The 16,946-nt window shown below is 46.3% G+C and overlaps 1 protein-coding gene across 3 annotated transcripts in view; it reads left to right on the top strand.

Annotated features, from left to right (window-relative positions):
• VRK1 (VRK serine/threonine kinase 1) overlaps window positions 1–16,946 on the top strand; it is a 157,647-nt gene that overhangs the window by 12,282 nt on the left and 128,419 nt on the right. For all 3 annotated transcript variants that reach the window (XR_009732178.1, XM_061395266.1, XM_061395265.1), the window contains exon 2: window positions 1,315–1,473. Coding sequence is in view for 2 of the 3 variants with exons in the window: in XM_061395266.1 (XP_061251250.1) it covers window positions 1,315–1,473 (159 nt within the window). In the remaining variant the exon portion in view is untranslated. The remainder of the gene's footprint in view (window positions 1–1,314; window positions 1,474–16,946) is intronic.

The following is a 16,946-nucleotide window of genomic DNA, read 5'->3' on the forward strand; positions in this document are numbered from 1 at the left end:
GAGTCTTCTATGCAGGCTGTTGCGGGAAGCTGGTCTTCAATCACCGTGTCTGTGCGTGTGGATTTACAACAGCGTCCGTGCGCAGCTGAATAAAACACCCAGCCACTCGACGCAGGTGAAACCTGCATTCCTCAGGGTGTTCTCACCCCCCTACCCCTCTGGGTTGTACAAAAACGACTGGCCCACACATCTCTTGTGTTCCCTCTTCCACTACTGGGCAGAGATGGCCGTAAGCTAACAACTTCACGGTGACTTCTGCTGCTCTTCCTACCTCTTCTGTGTCTGGGCGAGGTGGTAATCACACACAATTAAACTGGGCCTCCTTTCCTTGTAGCCATCCACCCTCAGATGGGCGAACAGTCAAGGTTGCGTGGTGAGCTTTCCCTCTGCTGATGTTGATGCGAGCAGAAGGAAATTTTCCTGCCTGAAAATCCTAATAATTTGGGGGATGAGCCCACATATCTGGCTCCTCGGCAGGGGCTATACGTAACTGCCAGGGTGTCTTCCTGAAAGAACCCAGGGGCGTTCCTGTCAATGCAGCAATGTAACTGCCTGACGAGACCGACCCTCTGGTGGATATCCAGCTCCGTTTTGTGCCTTAACATTTGGACCGAGTCAGGTTGACACTGAATTCCCACCCAGGCTGTTCCACATGGTCCAGGAGGGTGTGTTTTGATGTTGGGAATGGGGAAGGCTTTGGGTCAGAGCTCTGGAGCCGAGCAGAAAAGCTGCTCTGTTACTTCTGCCCTTGGTCCCGCAGAGTCCTGCAGAGCTGAGCTCTCTGCACACGCCTCCCTCCTTCCTCCTTTCTTGGTGCCTGTGCAGCTCCATACGTTAACCCTGGCGAGTGCAAGCTTGGGGGTCCTCACCCAGGGGGTTCTCACCACCAGCCTGTGGCTTGGGCTCCATCTGCGAAAATCAAACCTAACAGAGAGGGCTGAGATGCAGCAGCAACTCAGGGAGCGAACTGACAGGTTTCCGTTTCCTCCAGATCATTGCTATCTTCTCTAAAATCTGATTTTCTGCCTCCCAAATCCTGTTTTCAAATTTTTCAAATGACTGCTTGTCCAGAAAGATGATGACTGAAACTCTATGAACTAGGAGCCCCGTTTTAATGGGTATGGCTCCAAACGACATCCCACAAAAGAAAAGAGAAGTAAAATAAAAGGAGGTATTTCGATCAAACCTGGTCAAAATATACCAATCCATACACCACTACCACCACCCCTTTCTAAATGGAGCATTATTTTCCTGGTCTCAGCCACGACATATTAGTATCACTGCCTTTAACAACTGGGTTTGATTTTCTTACAGTGCAGCTGACTGACAAGAAAGAGGTGAGGAGTGAACGCTGCAATTTGAGAACCTCTTTGGTCAGCTCTTGGAAAAGAACGAACTCTCTCCTGTTGAAACGAGCTCAAGGTTTTTCAAGAAGCCAGCATGAGCAACTTGGATTCCGAAACCGAGGCAGAAGTGAGTGTCAGCGAGACTTTCGGGGGGGTGGGGGAAGAAGTGGCTTGTGTTTAGTGCTTCTCCGCTGTTCGGAGCTTCCGATCGCTGGCAATGTTTACTAGAAAACAAAACCCATTTTGTGAGTCCTTCCTTGGATAAAGCACAGATCACCGCCTCCCCCCAGCACACACACCCTCCACTGCAGCTGTTTTGTTCTTCAAATACATTATCACTTTTTAAACTGATGGTAAAGGAAAGAATACATTCATTTTTCTGCCCAACAAGGCTGCAGGAGAAAGGAGGCTCAGCCGCTGAGAAACAACAAGGCATAATGTTGTTTTTCAAAACACCACCAGCCTTGCCTTCTTCCTTTTAATAGCACTCATTTTCCTTCTTAGAAAAGGGGTTAAAATTAGTAGGCACATTTCATATTAGCGTATTTCATGCAATAAAGCATAAATTATTTAAAATAACACGACCTTTTATCTTGCACCTTTTGAAGGAAGCAAATTAAAAATGTAAATTGGGAGCTAATTAATATGCAAATGTATTCATTCGCAGTTAACAATTAGCAATTAAACCTGCAGTGTCTACAAAGAGCACGGACAAAATTAGTAACTTAATTTATCATTAAAAAATGAAAACGTACACAAAATTTTAATTGACTTTCAAAATATTTCCCCTGCTTTTTTCTTTCCATTTTTTAATACCAGAAAAAAATTTTTTTAAAAATATTGTGCCCGAGCTCTAACATGAAACTGGGCACAGGCAGGATTCGGGGGAGTTCATTAAATAGGATCGGAGGAAAGCATGTTAGGAAAAGTTTGCCTTTTATATGAGGTATTAAAAGATGACATTTAAGAGTGTTGACTTGTGTTTCATAGTCGACTTCAAGAGAGAAATAAATACATAGATTCTCCTGTGTTTGGGAATATGGATGACAGAGATTTGTACAGATAAGTGGAGTGGGGTGTGCATTCTGCCTGTGTGCATAGACATGGGACTGGCTGTATGTGTGTGCGTGTGTGTGTGTGCCCGCACCTTCTAGAAGACGCATAACAAACATGCAGGGTCATTTAAATGCTTCTGGTTCAGCTTTGAGAATTCCAGTACAAAACAGTTGCATGGAGAATCAGCAACAAATAGCTCAAGATGTAAATAAGACGCTGTAGGTTGATCATGATATACATTAACATTCAGTGTTTCATCTCTGCTTCTCACTACAACCCAGACTCTCACATTTTCCACTTTCTCTTATGGAGGATTTAAAGAGCAAACCTTCTGCACATTTTCCTGAACTGGGGGTTCATTCGCGACATCCCTTCTGCATCAGCCTAGCTCTCTGCCTGCAGATGTGGGCTTATATTTTTACATACTCACTTTCTAATGCCACGCGGCATAGGAGAGAACCCAGCAAACGTCGGATCTGTTGCTGGCAACCTTATTTTGGTTATTTAAACAGCACCTGCTGCTCCGGTTCCATTGAGAGCTTGCTATTTCATTCACAAGTGTTTTCTTGTGATTTCGCTTCGCCATTCTGCATTCTCTCCTTCGTGAACTTGGTTCCTGTTCCGGACGAGGTGGCATCTTGCTGTCTCTTTGTGCCGGGCGCCCTTCTGGTGAGAGCTGGACCTCGTTCTCACCTGCTGGCTCGGGATTTCACCATCAACAGGGACATTGCCGTGTGCCGCTGCAGCACTTTGAGGGTAGTTTGAACCGGGATCAGGGGTCTGACTGCTTTCCTCACCAGGCCCCAAACGGGCCGGGGTGCAGTTGAGCTCACATTTTCCACCTTATTCTCTATTCCCAGTCATGAGAGACAAAGGGCAGCTAAGGTGAAAATATCAAAGACCACGAGGCCGTGGCAATAAGCATCAAGTCAATTTCATTTGGTTCCACAAATAGCAATTCTGCCTTCCTGACGGATGTATCAACAGTGACAAATTGTTCTTGATTAAATTGTTATTATTCTTATGCATTTAGCTGGGTGTTTGCATAAAGCTAGAGGAGATATATGTATGTACAAGGAAATCTTCTCTCTTCATAATTGTACCAAAGGAATACATTGGTTTTTCTCCCAAATTTGTACTTCTTTGGGGCCCTCTTAACACCTTCCCAATATATCCTATGCTCCACAACTTTCCAACAATAAGAGCAGCCATTTAGAAACAAACAAAAAGACTTAGTCTTAATGGAAAATTAGATAATACGCTAAATACAGCTCCTGACTTTGGCAAAATTGTAATTTGGATCTGGTAATTTCTGTTTTCAAGGAAGAAATTTTAAATCAGGCCCCCACCTTCACTCTAAGGATAGAAAGGATTTCAATCCCGTGAAGCAGCTACAAACCCCAGGCTGGGGACTGAGAGGTTTGGAGGTTCACAGAAGGCACTTTGAAACTAGCTTACAATCACTAATGCTTTGTCTTTTATAGGAAATAAGCACCATTCTATTTCAGTGGGGAAAAAATGTGGGTCTCATCAGCAGTCACTTATCATGAACTTTTTAGGTTTAGAGCATCTTAGAAGCCCTTTTATTCCCTCTGAAGTCTCAGATGGACGCTGAAAGAGAATAAAGACTTCTCCCCTCCAACCGGCACAGGACTTGATAGGAACAGCCACCAAACCAAATGAAAACAGAAGTCCGTACACCTTACACCGCACCAGCCAAAATAGACCCACACGGCCCTCCGTACTGTTTTTTTTTTTTTTTTAATGTGTGTGTGTGCTTCTGCGCCCGCGATATTAAGCAGCTAACAACAATCTGAGAATTAAGTTACCACAATTAGGAATTAGAAGCAGGTGGCATAATAATGGTGCTTTTTTCATTTCATTTATTAGCAAAAAGGAGAGAGAGAGGAGCTTCATTTATTTTCATCAGCGCCTCAGTAAAAGCATAGCAATTTGCAACACAAAAATCATTTCAAGTACCTCAGCCTCGTGCAACTCTCGTTTTCTTTTTTGCTTTAAAAGCCTTTTAAAGTTCATTCTCCCACCAACCCGTTTCCCCCCCATTCTGAAGGATGTGTGTGTGTGTGTGGTGTGTGTGTGTGTGTGTGTGTGTCTTATGTGGAGTTGGTGCGTGCTCGTGGGATCAGACTACTTCTCCTAAGCAGTTTTGGGGATTCAGCGAGGAACCCAGAGTTGGAGGGGCCTCTGGGTTAAGCGGCATCTCACGCTCTGTCCTTTTTCCTGCTTGTCAGTTAATTTCACACGGGCTTGTCTCCGCCCTGCAGAGAGTCAATTCAGGTGCACCCTCTCCCTCAATCCATCGAAGCGCGCAACATCCCTCCGCCCGGCCACAGGCGGGCCAGCGCCCCTGGCGTCCTGCGCGCACCCCACTACCGGCGGGCACCCCGCACCTTGCAGGCCCCCTTGCTGTGCGCGTCCGGGGGCCGCTCCTCGCTTTGCCGGCGCGGCGTAGCGACCCTTGCGCGCCCTCTAGCGTCGATATCCGGGATCGCCACGGGCTGGCCCGGTGGGAGCCGCGGGCAGCATCAGGTCCCGGGAGGATGCTGGGGGTTCCAGGGGTGCCCAGGCGCACGCGTTTGCGGGAGTCCCCTACGAGCCGGGCGCTGGGGATGCGCGATTCTGCCGCAAACTCTGGGGAGCCCCTTCCCTGTCTGGGGCCTCTCGCTCGTGTTGCCCCACATTAGATATTCCCTGGGTCCTGGGCTAGTAGGCCCCAGGCCCGGCCGGCCGCCCACTTTGGTTTAATGCCGCCACCTGCGTTCGTCGGGACCCTGCGGCGATCTCAGTGCGTGTGGGGCCAGATTTCCTCCAGCGAGCGCTGCAGGCTCAGCGTGACCCGCTTCTCGGTGTCTGCCCTCCCCATGTCCATCTCTCGGGGCTCTTCAGTCTCTGCGCGCCCCTGATTCTCTTTTTTCCTCCCTGTTCATTTATTTGAGAGCAGCACATCCTCATCCACGTTGTCCCAATTTCTGTCTTGCCATCTCTCCCGTTTGCCTCTTTTCCCCCTACAGTTTTCTCAGTTTCTTTCCTTGCGTCCTTTCCCTCCATTTCTGCTGTTTCTTCTTTCTCTGTTATCAGTCATCCAACTTTATATTTCTGACCCTTTCCCTCTTTCTGCCCACCTCCCCCTCTGCCCCCCATCCCGTGTATCTCCTGCTCCCCCGGGAATTTCACAGATAAATCACCGGCCTCTAGTTTAATCATCTCTAATGCAAGCCGACTTCCTCCTCACCCCCTGCATTCCAATCAGTTGTTCCGGACCTTGGAAGATGAGCCGCTGGTCTTCTGGGGTCACAGGCACGCACCTCCTGCAACCCAGCCTGGCCTGGCTGTTTGTGGTTGGTTTTTGTGTGTTTTGTTTTTTTGCTATAAAAACACAGTGTGTAGGAATTCTTTAGAATCCACTATTTGCATCTGAGGAGTGGTATTTAGTGAAGATGGAAATGTGGTTGGAAGGTAGTGGGGGCGGGAGGGAGGGCAGGGAGATGACCCTCTGCAGACTCTCAGCTTCTTGGAAATAGGAGGGCTCCTGCCTGGAGATTTGACAGCCTCTGATCCAGGCACACCACTTTTAAAGATGGGTCCAGTTTCATTCGCCGTGAAACTTTTCAAAGGCTGTTGGGATTTGAGAAAAGGATCAAGCACCCAAATAATAAAAGGAATTCAGATCAAAACAATGGATTAGTACATTAGCCTATAAAGTGAGCAAAGATTAGTACAACCAAACTCCAGGCTGGTGAGACAGGAGAGAAGGTGGAATGCATGCAGAGCTTTGGGGAGTATAAACGGATACAACCCTTTTGGAAAGAAATTTGGCAATCCGTATCAAGAACCTTTGAAATGCTCATACCTTTTGACCCCGTAATTCCACTTCTGGGAATCAAGCCCAGAGAAGTAATCTGAAATGAGGAAAGAGCTTAATGCCCAGAGATGGAAATCAAGCTGCCATTTAAGAAACAAAAATTGGAAATAGCTGAAATGTCCAGTAGAAGTGGACTGTTTAAGTAAACTCTGGTCTACCCACCGCCTTAAATTGACGCTGGCATGGAGAATCATGTTTGTAAGCACACAAAGACGAGACAAAATCAGGATTCAGAGCTGAGCCCATGGTGTGATCACAGTGACACTCAACAAAATGAAAGTCACACACAGAAAACACCATCACAGTGTGTATTTCTGCACGGGGGAACTAGGGGTGGTTTTTCCCCCCTTATTCTTCTAGCCCTCTTTTGACTTCTTATTTTTTGGAAGGAGCATGAATTTTCCTTTAGAGTAGAATAAAACAGTTGCTTTTCTTTTTCCTTTTTAAAAGTGGTTGTGAAAGTGACAAGGGCTTGGAGAAGAAAGGTTACTGTGGATAAACAGAAGGAAACCGGGTCCCAGGATGAACTGGGGCTGTGAACAGAAGTGATGGAGTGCTCAGATCCTAAGATGATGTGGGCATAAGAGACAATGCCTGGCTTCTGGAGGAGAATGGACTTGGGTTGGAATCCTGCATCCAGTCCCTGACCTGGGCAGTGCGGGGCTACTCCTAAAGTTTCCTGCCACCTTTGCCATTAAATGTAGGCTGGTTCCTTCACCCTGACCCGACCTCTGGGTCCGCAGCTTACATCTTTTGTGGCCCTCACCAGCTTCCTGTATGCTGATGCCTCAGTGAGGAAGATGCAGAGAACACCGGCTTTGGAGAGAAAGCTACTTCTGGTTGCCGTTTTAATTCAAAACTCTCTTTGAGATCTGCACGTGGGCATTCCCTCAGCTGTAGCACTAGCTCTGGGCTCCATGTACCACAGACAGCAATGTAGCTGATTCCTAAAGCGTGCTGAGTGGTACGCTGTCCTGGAAATGGTCCAAACTGCTGTACAAGCGCAGCCTCTGCTTTGTAACCCAGGGCTGTAAATTTCGTGACATTTAGTCAGGAAAACTTAGCCAGCAGTCTCATCACAGACAGGACACTTGACACCTGTTTATCTTTCTTTCTCTCCTTTTCTCTCTTTCTCTTTCCTTTCCTTCTTTCTCTCTCCTCTTTTCTCTCTTTCTTTCTTTCTCATCTTTCTTTCCATCCTTCATTCAAGGCTGACCCTGGATAAAACTGGGAGGCTGAGAAAGTTTATTTTAGATGACCTTTCACTTCCCATTTAAGAATTTTTCCTCTCTTGCCAGAAATTCATGATCTCTTTCCTCCTACCCGACAGCTCTGCCCAGTAGAACATTCTACGATGCTGGAAACAGTGTATAATCAGTGCTGTCTGATATGGTAGCCACTGGCCACCTGTGACTACTGAGCACTTAAAACGTGTCTAGTGCCCCTGAGCAACTGAATTTTTCATTTCATTTCATTTTAATTAATTTAAATTTAAATCAGATAGCCACATATGGCGGATGACTGCAGTATCGGATGGCGCAGCCCTATAAAAACCTGTCCTCAGTTCTGCCTCTGGCCTCTCCCAAACTCAGATCCATCCTTTATGTCCAAACATCATCAGCTTTTCAGGCCTCGGTCTAGATGCCACCTCAGGGGTGTGTCGGAGCCAGCTTGGACCAGCCCGCACCAGCTCCCAAGAGCACACGTGTACCTCTCTTCATAACTCTGCAGCGACTTCCCACTGGGATCTTGACTCGGTTGTCATGAGAGTCTCTACCCCATGGAAATAGGCAGATCAAGTCCCTTTTCTCCACGGAATTGGTTGTTAAATATTTACCATCACACCTTTGTGTAACAGCCATGACTTGCACACCCCTGAGAGCAGGTATCTCCTTTTTAAACTATTATTTGTTTATTTATTTTCAGCTGTGCTGGGTCTTTGTTGCTGTGTGGGCTTTCTTCTCTAGTTGTGGCAAGCAGGGGCTACTCTCCCGGCATGGTGCAAGAGCTTCTCAGTGTGGTGGCTTCTCTTGTGGAACACTGGCTCTAGGCCACGTAGGCTACAGTCTCTGTGGCGCACAGGCTTGTTGGCCTGTGGCATGTGGAACCTTCCTGGACCAGGGATCGAACCTGTGTCCCTTGCATTGGCAGATGGATTCTTAACCACTGGACCACCAGGGAAGCCCGTGTCTCCTTTTGCTCTCTGGACACCTCCCTTGTCTTGCCCTCATCCTGGCTCCACTGAGCTAATTTCCCACCGGCTCCCAGGGGTCAGATTCGGCCCGTCGTCTGGGATCCAGTGGATTCCAGGGCTTACATCTCTCAGCGGGTTCTCATGTTTCTTGTGTGTGTTTGCCTCCTCCCTTAGATTTCAGGTTCCTCGAGTGAAGGTAGTTCTTGTTTGGTTTGGTGCGGAATCTCCAGGGCCTAGCACATAGTAGGTGCTTGATAAGTACTTGTTGGATAAAGCTTTTTAAAGGCTTAGTGGAAAGAACCTGGAGCTGAGAGCCCATATCTGGGGCAGCCCTGGGTTCAAGTTCTGCCCTGGTTTTTTCCTCAGTCATGTGACACTAAGCATGCTCTTCCCCCACCCATGTTACATGTACATAACAGTCTCTTTCCTGTCCATTTCCTGGACATCTTGTAAGGGTCAAGTAAGATATCAGAATGCTTTGAAAAGTCATGCACTTAAACAAATTGCTTCCAGAAGTCCAGCGACATTTTGAATTTTCTTTGGTTCTTTGTCATCTTAGGTTGGAGCGTCAGAGAGGACCAGAGGGGGTCTATCATCTCCTACAGATTTAACTGAAATGGGACCAGTACAGCAGCCAGCGAGCGTGCGGGAGAGGGCGTGAGACTTTGCAGCTCACCAGATACCCACGTTGAAGGGGAGGTTGCAAGTCCTTTTCTTTCTCTCATCAGGCAAGTGGAGACGGCTCCAGCCAAGGAGTCTTCTTTCTGTTTACGGAGTCGCGTGGTGGTGGGGAAGGCTGAACTCTTGGATGTGAAATTGTTCTCTTCTGACATGTAGGAAAGAGACTCTCTTCTGAGAACCCACAAATATTTGTCAGTTATTTTTCTCTTGGAGAAATGTTTTTCTCAAATCTGTGATGCTAAAGACCGTCGTGGGCATTTCAGCTTCTGTGGCCTGTGAAAGTTGACTGCATCCCAGGGCTGCTCCAAACGGGTTAATTGCATCTAAGCATTGGAAAGTGATTATCTAATTAAACTTTGAAATGGAATGGTAAAAACGCTGGGTGACAGACTGTCTGTGGGAGGGTCCCCTGAGGTGCTCTCCATTTATTGCTAATCATCTTTCTTGCCCAGGCGGAGCCAGTTTCCAGCAGAGCACATGCTCAGACCGTGCTCTCCCCAGCTCGGGAGTCACTCAGAGATTTCTCAGGCAGATTCCTCCCTCCGTGTTGCGTGCCCTGCCTAAACTCTGCAGTTGTGCCTGGCTATCTTGAAAGGCTATCATCCCTGGTCTTCAGCTCCCCCTAATTCCTATTTAAAATCAGAAGGCTATGTCTATACTTAGAACCGTAGAACCAAAGAGATTTGAAGGGTTGGGAGTTATGCTGGATATTTATGACTGTTGCCCAGAGAATTGGGGCTCGAGACCCAGGACGCCTGCCATAAATTCTGTGCACGTGTCGTATCCCCCTCATTGAAATCTGCTGGCACCTAGATTCTCTGGGCCAGGGCCCCTGCCAGGTACCCTGGTGGATGCAGAGTGAGTCTGGACCACGTGCTCCGGAGCAGCCTGTGGGCGAGAGGGGAACAAGCTGGAGGAGCCGACGTGAAGATCGTTCTTTGTCACTTGACAAGCAATCTCGTTTGTTCTGCATTCGTGCCTGGTGATGTGGTTCCCTACATCACTGCCACTTTCTAGATGTAGAAAATGAGGCTCAGACCCCTTAAACAACCTCCTTGAGTCCTTCAACACTGAGCTTCCTAACCTCGAAACTCATGTCTTTTTTTTAAATTATATTATTAATGTGTAGTTAATTTACAGCATTGTGTTAGTTTCTGCTGTCCAGCAAAGAGATTCAGTTACATGGACATATACAGCTTTTCATATTCTTTTCTATCATGGCTTAGCACAGGATGTTGGGTCTAGTTCCCTGTGTGACACAGGAGGACCTTGTTGTTCATCCATTTTCTTTCATTTTTATTTTTAATCGGAGGATAATTGCTTTACAGTGTTATGTTGGTTTCTGTATATATATTGAATCTAGGGAAATGGTACGGATGAACCTATTTGCAGGGCAGGAACAGAGACACAGATGTAGAGAAGGAACTTGTAGACACAGCAGGGGAAGGAAAGGGTGGGACAAATTAAGAGAGTAGCCTTGAATTATATACATTACCATGCTTATCCCTTTTATATATAATAGTTTGCAGCCATTAATCCCAACTCCCACGCTATCCCTCCTCTCCCCCCCGCCCCCCGACAATCACAAGTCTGTCCTTTATGCCTGTCAGTCTGTTTCTGTGTTGTTGGTAAGGAACTCGTGTCTTTTTACCTGCTGGGCTCGATGCCACGGAGATCTTGACGAGGAAAGATTCCTACCCTCTGGGGATAAGAAGGAAAATGTCACAGCAGAGATGGCGTTTGGCTTTGACGTTCACTGATGGAGCTCCAGTAAGAGAAAAGACACAGAGAAAGGCAAGTGGGCGCAGAGTCTGGGGACCAGAACGCTGGCAGAAGTGACCTGGAGCCTTGTACTTTGGTTTCATGCTTTTATTTTTGAACGATGCCTTTATGTGGTGGTAACCATTTTGGAGCCCCTGTCATGTGCCAGACCCTGGGGTGTTAGGGATGAACCAAGCGGATGAGGTGGTCGTTCTTATGTTCTAGTGGAATCGTGGCAGGGTTTTGAAGAAGATGGGCCATGCTCAGATCTGAGTTTTAGGACGGTCCTTGTGGTGACAGTTCAGAGAAGGGGACAGGGTTAGAAGGTCCTTGAGGAGACTCTGGTGAAAGGCTAGAAAGTGATAAGGAGGGGCTGGCTTGGGGCCTGGGCAGTAGGGATCAGGAAGAGTGGACAGACTTGAAAGCAGCTTAACCTGAAATTCCAGAATGATTTCTGTGTGTGCCTTTGAATTAAGGCATTGCAGTCACTTAAATTCCTCTTTAGAACTGCCTTTGCTAAACAACACTTCAATATTTTGCCCTCAGCAAAGGTTACCCAATGATATCAGGAGAGTCACCCAAGGAACTTCTCTGCATTTTATTTTTTTGTAAAATGACTATTGGGGACATAATTCATTACGCTGCTCAATGCCACTTATGCAAATATCCCTATGACAAATGCATTCTAGGGCGCTGGGCCAAGAAAAATTGGTTCTCCTGACATGCAGGCTGGATCGTACCTCTAGACAATAGGAACCCCATGGCCTGCCATCCTTCCCTCCAGTATCCAGGTATCGGGAAACCCAAAGCTAAGTTTAGGCTTCGTTTTTGTAGCATTGTTGCTGTTGTTTAGTCGCTAAGTCGTGTCTGACTCTTTGTGACTCTGTAGACTGTAGCCCACCAGGCTCCTCTGTCAAAGAGATTTCCCAGGCAAGAATACTAGAGCGGGTTGCCATTTCCATCTCCAGCGGATCTTCCTGACCCAGGGCTTGAACCCATGTCTCCTGCATTGCAGGTGGATTCTTTATTACTGCACCATCTGGGGAGACCTTTTGTAGCATTATCTGAACAATTATATCCCCCTGCTTGCTCTGATTGTATTCTAGTTTTATGGGAAGCTACCTCTTTAGATATGGAGTAGAGTGAAAGCCCAGTGATTGTCAGTCCATGAAGGGCTTACAATAGTTTCTGGCAGCATTGAGTCTGCATATGGCTCCTGAACATCATTTCCCAAACTCTGTTCCCTGGTGCACAGAGGTTCCATGAGCTGTTCCAGAGCAGGGGAACAGTCCCAGCTAGGGGCATCTTTTCATCTTTGGTGCATTTTAAAGTAGACATTAGAAAAATATCTGCTTAAGAGTTTTGGTAACACTGTTCTAACATTCAAACAAGAGTGGCTGCATGGTGGTGTTGAGTCCCTGGACATAACGTGACCTGGGACATGACTCCATGTCTTTGCAACTCAATTCCTTCATCTGTAAAATGGCATTAATTGTAGCATCTGCCTCAGAGGCTCAGGACAGTGCCTGGCACCCAGGGAGCCTTTGACTAGTGGCAGTTTTTGTTCTGAGTGATCGTCCCCGTCTGGGAAAAGCTCTCCTGCCCCTGACAGCAGAAGGAAATCACGTGACAGATCGCCGGATGCAGGAAGCGATGTTTAGCAGCGGGTTGTACATGTTGCCTTCCCGCTGCCAAGCTGTGTGTTTTCTATTTAAAAATTGCCGGTCTTTGTTATGCATTTTATCTCATAATTTTAACATTTATTGGTGCAATTATTCAATGTTTACTTTATATTAAGCATATGGATCAAATTTTGATCATTTCTTTTCACAATTAATTCAACTGTGAGACCATTTTTTTGCTGTCGACTTTCATTTAAATGGTATCTCGTGAGCCTCCTATGGGCATCCTGACAAAACAGTGCAATTTAAACAATATTCCATGGTCAGACAAGTTGGGGAATACTGCCTGAGGTTATATCTTAGTTGAGTATGCCCTCTTTGGGCAAGATTATTATGTGGCAATGCAGATGAAGCACCAGCCAACTTGCTCCTTCAAAACATCACCACTCTTTAGAATGAAAATTTGATTTATTTAAGCCGTGAGTGTTTTTAACTTGGGTAATAGTTCTACTCATCAGCACCAGCTTGAACCAGTTTCTGTGTGTTTATCATTAGTTCATTCGTTCAATAATAATGTACTGTGTCTTTCCTATGGTCCAGGTACCATGCTAAACTTTGGCAACAATGAGTTCTAGCTTCCATATTCTTGATCTGTGTTATTCAATATGGTAGCCACAAGCCACATGTGGCTACTGAGCACTTGAAAGGTGGCTGGTCTGAGGTGAGATAGGGCACAAGTTAAATTCACACCAAACTTTAAAGACAGTATGAAAAGGAAAGCAAAGAACTTCCCTGGAGGTCCAGTGATTGGGACTCCATGCTTTCACTGCTAAGGATGCAGGTTCAATCCCTGGTCCAGGAACTAAGATCCTGCAGGCCACTTGGCCAAAAAACAAACAAATGGAAAGGGAAGCAAACTCTTTATTCTTTATTTCTAATGCATTGTAGGCAGACGCTTTACCGTCTGAGCCACCAGGGAAGCCCTATATAATGCATTATATATAATTATATATATGTATAAAATGCATTAGAAATAAAGAATAAAGAGTTAAAATTAATGTCGGTTGCATATTGAAATAATTGTGTTTTGGATATGTTGGGTAAAATAAAACTTATTACTAGAGTGAATTTCACTTTCTGCTTTTCCCCACTTTTGTTTCTGTGCAGCCACTGGAAACTTTTAGATTCCATATAAAGCTCGTATTCTATTTTTGTTGGACAGCAGGGGTCTAGATGTTCACAGACATACAATTGGTTAATTATGACACAACAAATGGAGTCCTATAATTTTCTAGATCCCCCTGTCACTGGAGCCTGACTTGGAGAATAGACCTCAGATGCAAGATGTAGGGGTCAGCAAAGGCTCTGAAGTTGGTGTCGTGAGTCTGGAGTTGGAATCCAGGGAACTGAGAGAGAACACAAATATATTGGGGTCAAATGCTGGTTTGAGGGTGTATCCGTCAGCTTTTGCTGTGTAACAAACAATCACAAAACCACAGAGACATACAACAGTGTGCAAAGTATACATTTGTATCTCACTCATATCTCTGCAGATTGGCTGGTGTGGCTGATCTAACTTGGACTTGGCTTCTCCCTGAGGATAGTGCTTAGGTCTGTTCCAAGGGTATTATGCCAGGACCCAGGACAAAGCAGCAGCAGCTCATGTAGCTACTGAGCACTTGAAATGTGGCTAGTCCGAGGCGAGATGGCAATACAAGTTAAATTCACACTGAACTTTAAAGACGATATGAAAGGGAAACCAAAGAACTTCCCTGGTGGTCCAGTGATTAGAACTCCATGCTTTCACTGCTAAGGATGCAGGTTCTGTCCCTGGTCCAGGAACTAAGATCCAGGAAAAGTTCTCACTTGATGATATAGTGCAAGAGGCAAATCCCACTTGTACAAATAATTTGTAACCCTTAGCTCAGTCACATCTAATAACATCCCCTTCAGTTCAGTTCAGTTCAGTTCAGTTCAGTCTCTCAGTCGTGTCTGACTCTTTGCGACCCCATGAATCGCAGCACGCCAGCCTCCCTGTCCATCACCAATTCCTGGAGTTCACTCAGACTCACGTCCATCAAGTCAGTGATGCCATCCAGCCATCTCATCCTCTGTCGTCCCCTTCTCCTCTTGCCCCCAATCCCTCCCAGCATCAGAGTCTTTTCCAATGAGTCAACTCTTCGCATGAGGTGGCCAAAGTACTGGAGTTTCAGCTTTAGCATCATTCCTTCCAAAGAAATCCCAGGGCTGATCTCCTTCAGAATGGACTGGTTGGATCTCCTTGCAGTCCAAGGGACTCTCAAGAGTCTTCTCCAACACCACAGTTCAAAAGCATCAATTCCTTGGTGTTCAGCCTTCTTCCAACTCTCACATCCATACATGACCACTGGAAAAACCATAGCCTTGACTAGACGGACCTTTGTTGGCAAAGTAATGTCTCTGCTTTTCAATATGCTATCTAGGTTGGACATAACTTTCGTTCCAAGGAGTAAGCGTCTTTCAATTTCATGGCTGCAGTCACCATCTGCAGTGATTTTGGAGCCCAGAAAAATAAAGTCTGACACTGTTTCCACTGTTTCCCCGTATATTTCCCATGAAGTGATGGGACCGGATGCCATGATCTTCGTTTTCTGAATGTTGAGCTTTAAGCCAACTTTTTCACTCTCTACTTTCACTTTCATCAAGAGGCTTTTGAGTTCCTCTTCACTTTCTGCCATAAGGGTGGTGTCATCTGCATATCTGAGGTTATTGATATTTCTCCCAGCAATCTTGATTCCAGCTTGTGTTTCTTCCAGTCCAGCATTTCTCATGATGTACTCTGCATATAAGTGAAATAAGCAGGGTGACAATATACAGCCTTGACGTACTCCTTTTCCAATTTGGAACCAGTCTGTTGTTCCATGTCCAGTTCTAACTATTGCTTCCTGACCTGTATACAGATTTCTCAAGAGGCAGGTCAGATGGTCTGGTATTCCCATCTCTTTCAGAATTTCCCACAGTTTATTGTGATCCACACAGTCAAAGGCTTTGGCATAGTCAATAAAGCAGAAATAGATGTTTTTCTGGAACTCTCTTGCTTTTTCCATGATCCAGCGGATGTTGGTCATTTGATCTCTGGTTCCTCTGCCTTTTCTAAAACCAGCTTGAACATCTGGAATTTCACGGTTCACATATTGCTGAAGCCTGGCTTGGAACATCCCCTTGGCCAAAGCAAGTCACGTGGTTGGAACCAGAATCCAGCAGCAGGGAAGACACCCTGCCCGTGTATATACCAGGAGGCCAAGCAGAGTCCCATTGGCCAAACCCTACATCTACTGGACAGAGAAAACTCTTCCCATGGAGGTGGGGAGGAGGAAGGAATGGATTTTGTTGAACAATACTCTGATCTATTAATGGGGTGGGGGGCATGATTAGAAACAGGGCAAGGTTATGAATGCCTATTATGGAGGAAGCAGAGGACTCACGGTCCATGGGTGTGGTGACCACAGAGTTGCCACCCACACTGAATACTTCTGAGAGTGAAAGGGACACACGCACAGTTACACTGGAGCAACAGGCTAAACCTCGATTGACTCGGAAAACCACGACATGCGGTCACCCTAGCCACAAACCAAATTTCCACCACTGATGTGTTTTGTTTCACTGTTATGGCATTTCACTTAAGCTTTCTTTTCTTTTTAAAATTGGCTTGAGTGTTCTTCAAAGAGGCAAATGTTCTCATGCTCAACGCAAGCCCTGGCACTCTCTTTGATCTCACATGTAATCAGATCACCTCTCAGGCATCGGAGATGTGGCTCCTGGAAATGGAGCTTGCTTACAGTGGTCAGATCCTGCATGGATGATGTGTTAGATTTCCAGGGCTGCTGTTCCAGTAACAGCCCATTTGGTGGCTTAACAGAACACAAATGTATTCTCTCCCAGTTCTGGAGGCCAGAAGTTTGAAATCAAGGTGCCAGCACGTTTGGTTCTTTTCGGAAGCTGTGCGTGAGAATCTGATCCAGGCTTCTCTCCTGGCGACTGGTGGCTGCCCCGTCCTTGGTGTCCGTTGGCTTGGGGTTGTATCATTGCTGTCTCTGCCTCCATCTTCCTGTGGCTTTCTCCCCAAGTCTCCCTGTGTCTGTATGTCAAATCCCCCCTCTCCTTTCTCTTTTAAGGACACCAGTCCTAAATCCAGGATGATCTCATCTTGAGATTGACTTAATGACCTCTGCAAAGACCTTATTTCCAAATACAGAAGCACCTAGGGGATGGGACTCTGGCATATGTTTTCTGGACAACACATTTCAACCGAGGGCAGGTGGGTTTCCAGGTGGGCAGTGGAGAGTAGAGTGAGTGTGGGTGGGTGCAAGGTATGTGATGGCATCCGTAGCAGAGCTGCCTGTCTCTCCCAGGAGTGGGGACTG

Source organism: Bos javanicus, chromosome 21 (genome assembly GCF_032452875.1).
Source record: "Bos javanicus breed banteng chromosome 21, ARS-OSU_banteng_1.0, whole genome shotgun sequence".
In the NCBI taxonomy this organism is placed as follows: domain Eukaryota; kingdom Metazoa; phylum Chordata; class Mammalia; order Artiodactyla; family Bovidae; genus Bos; species Bos javanicus.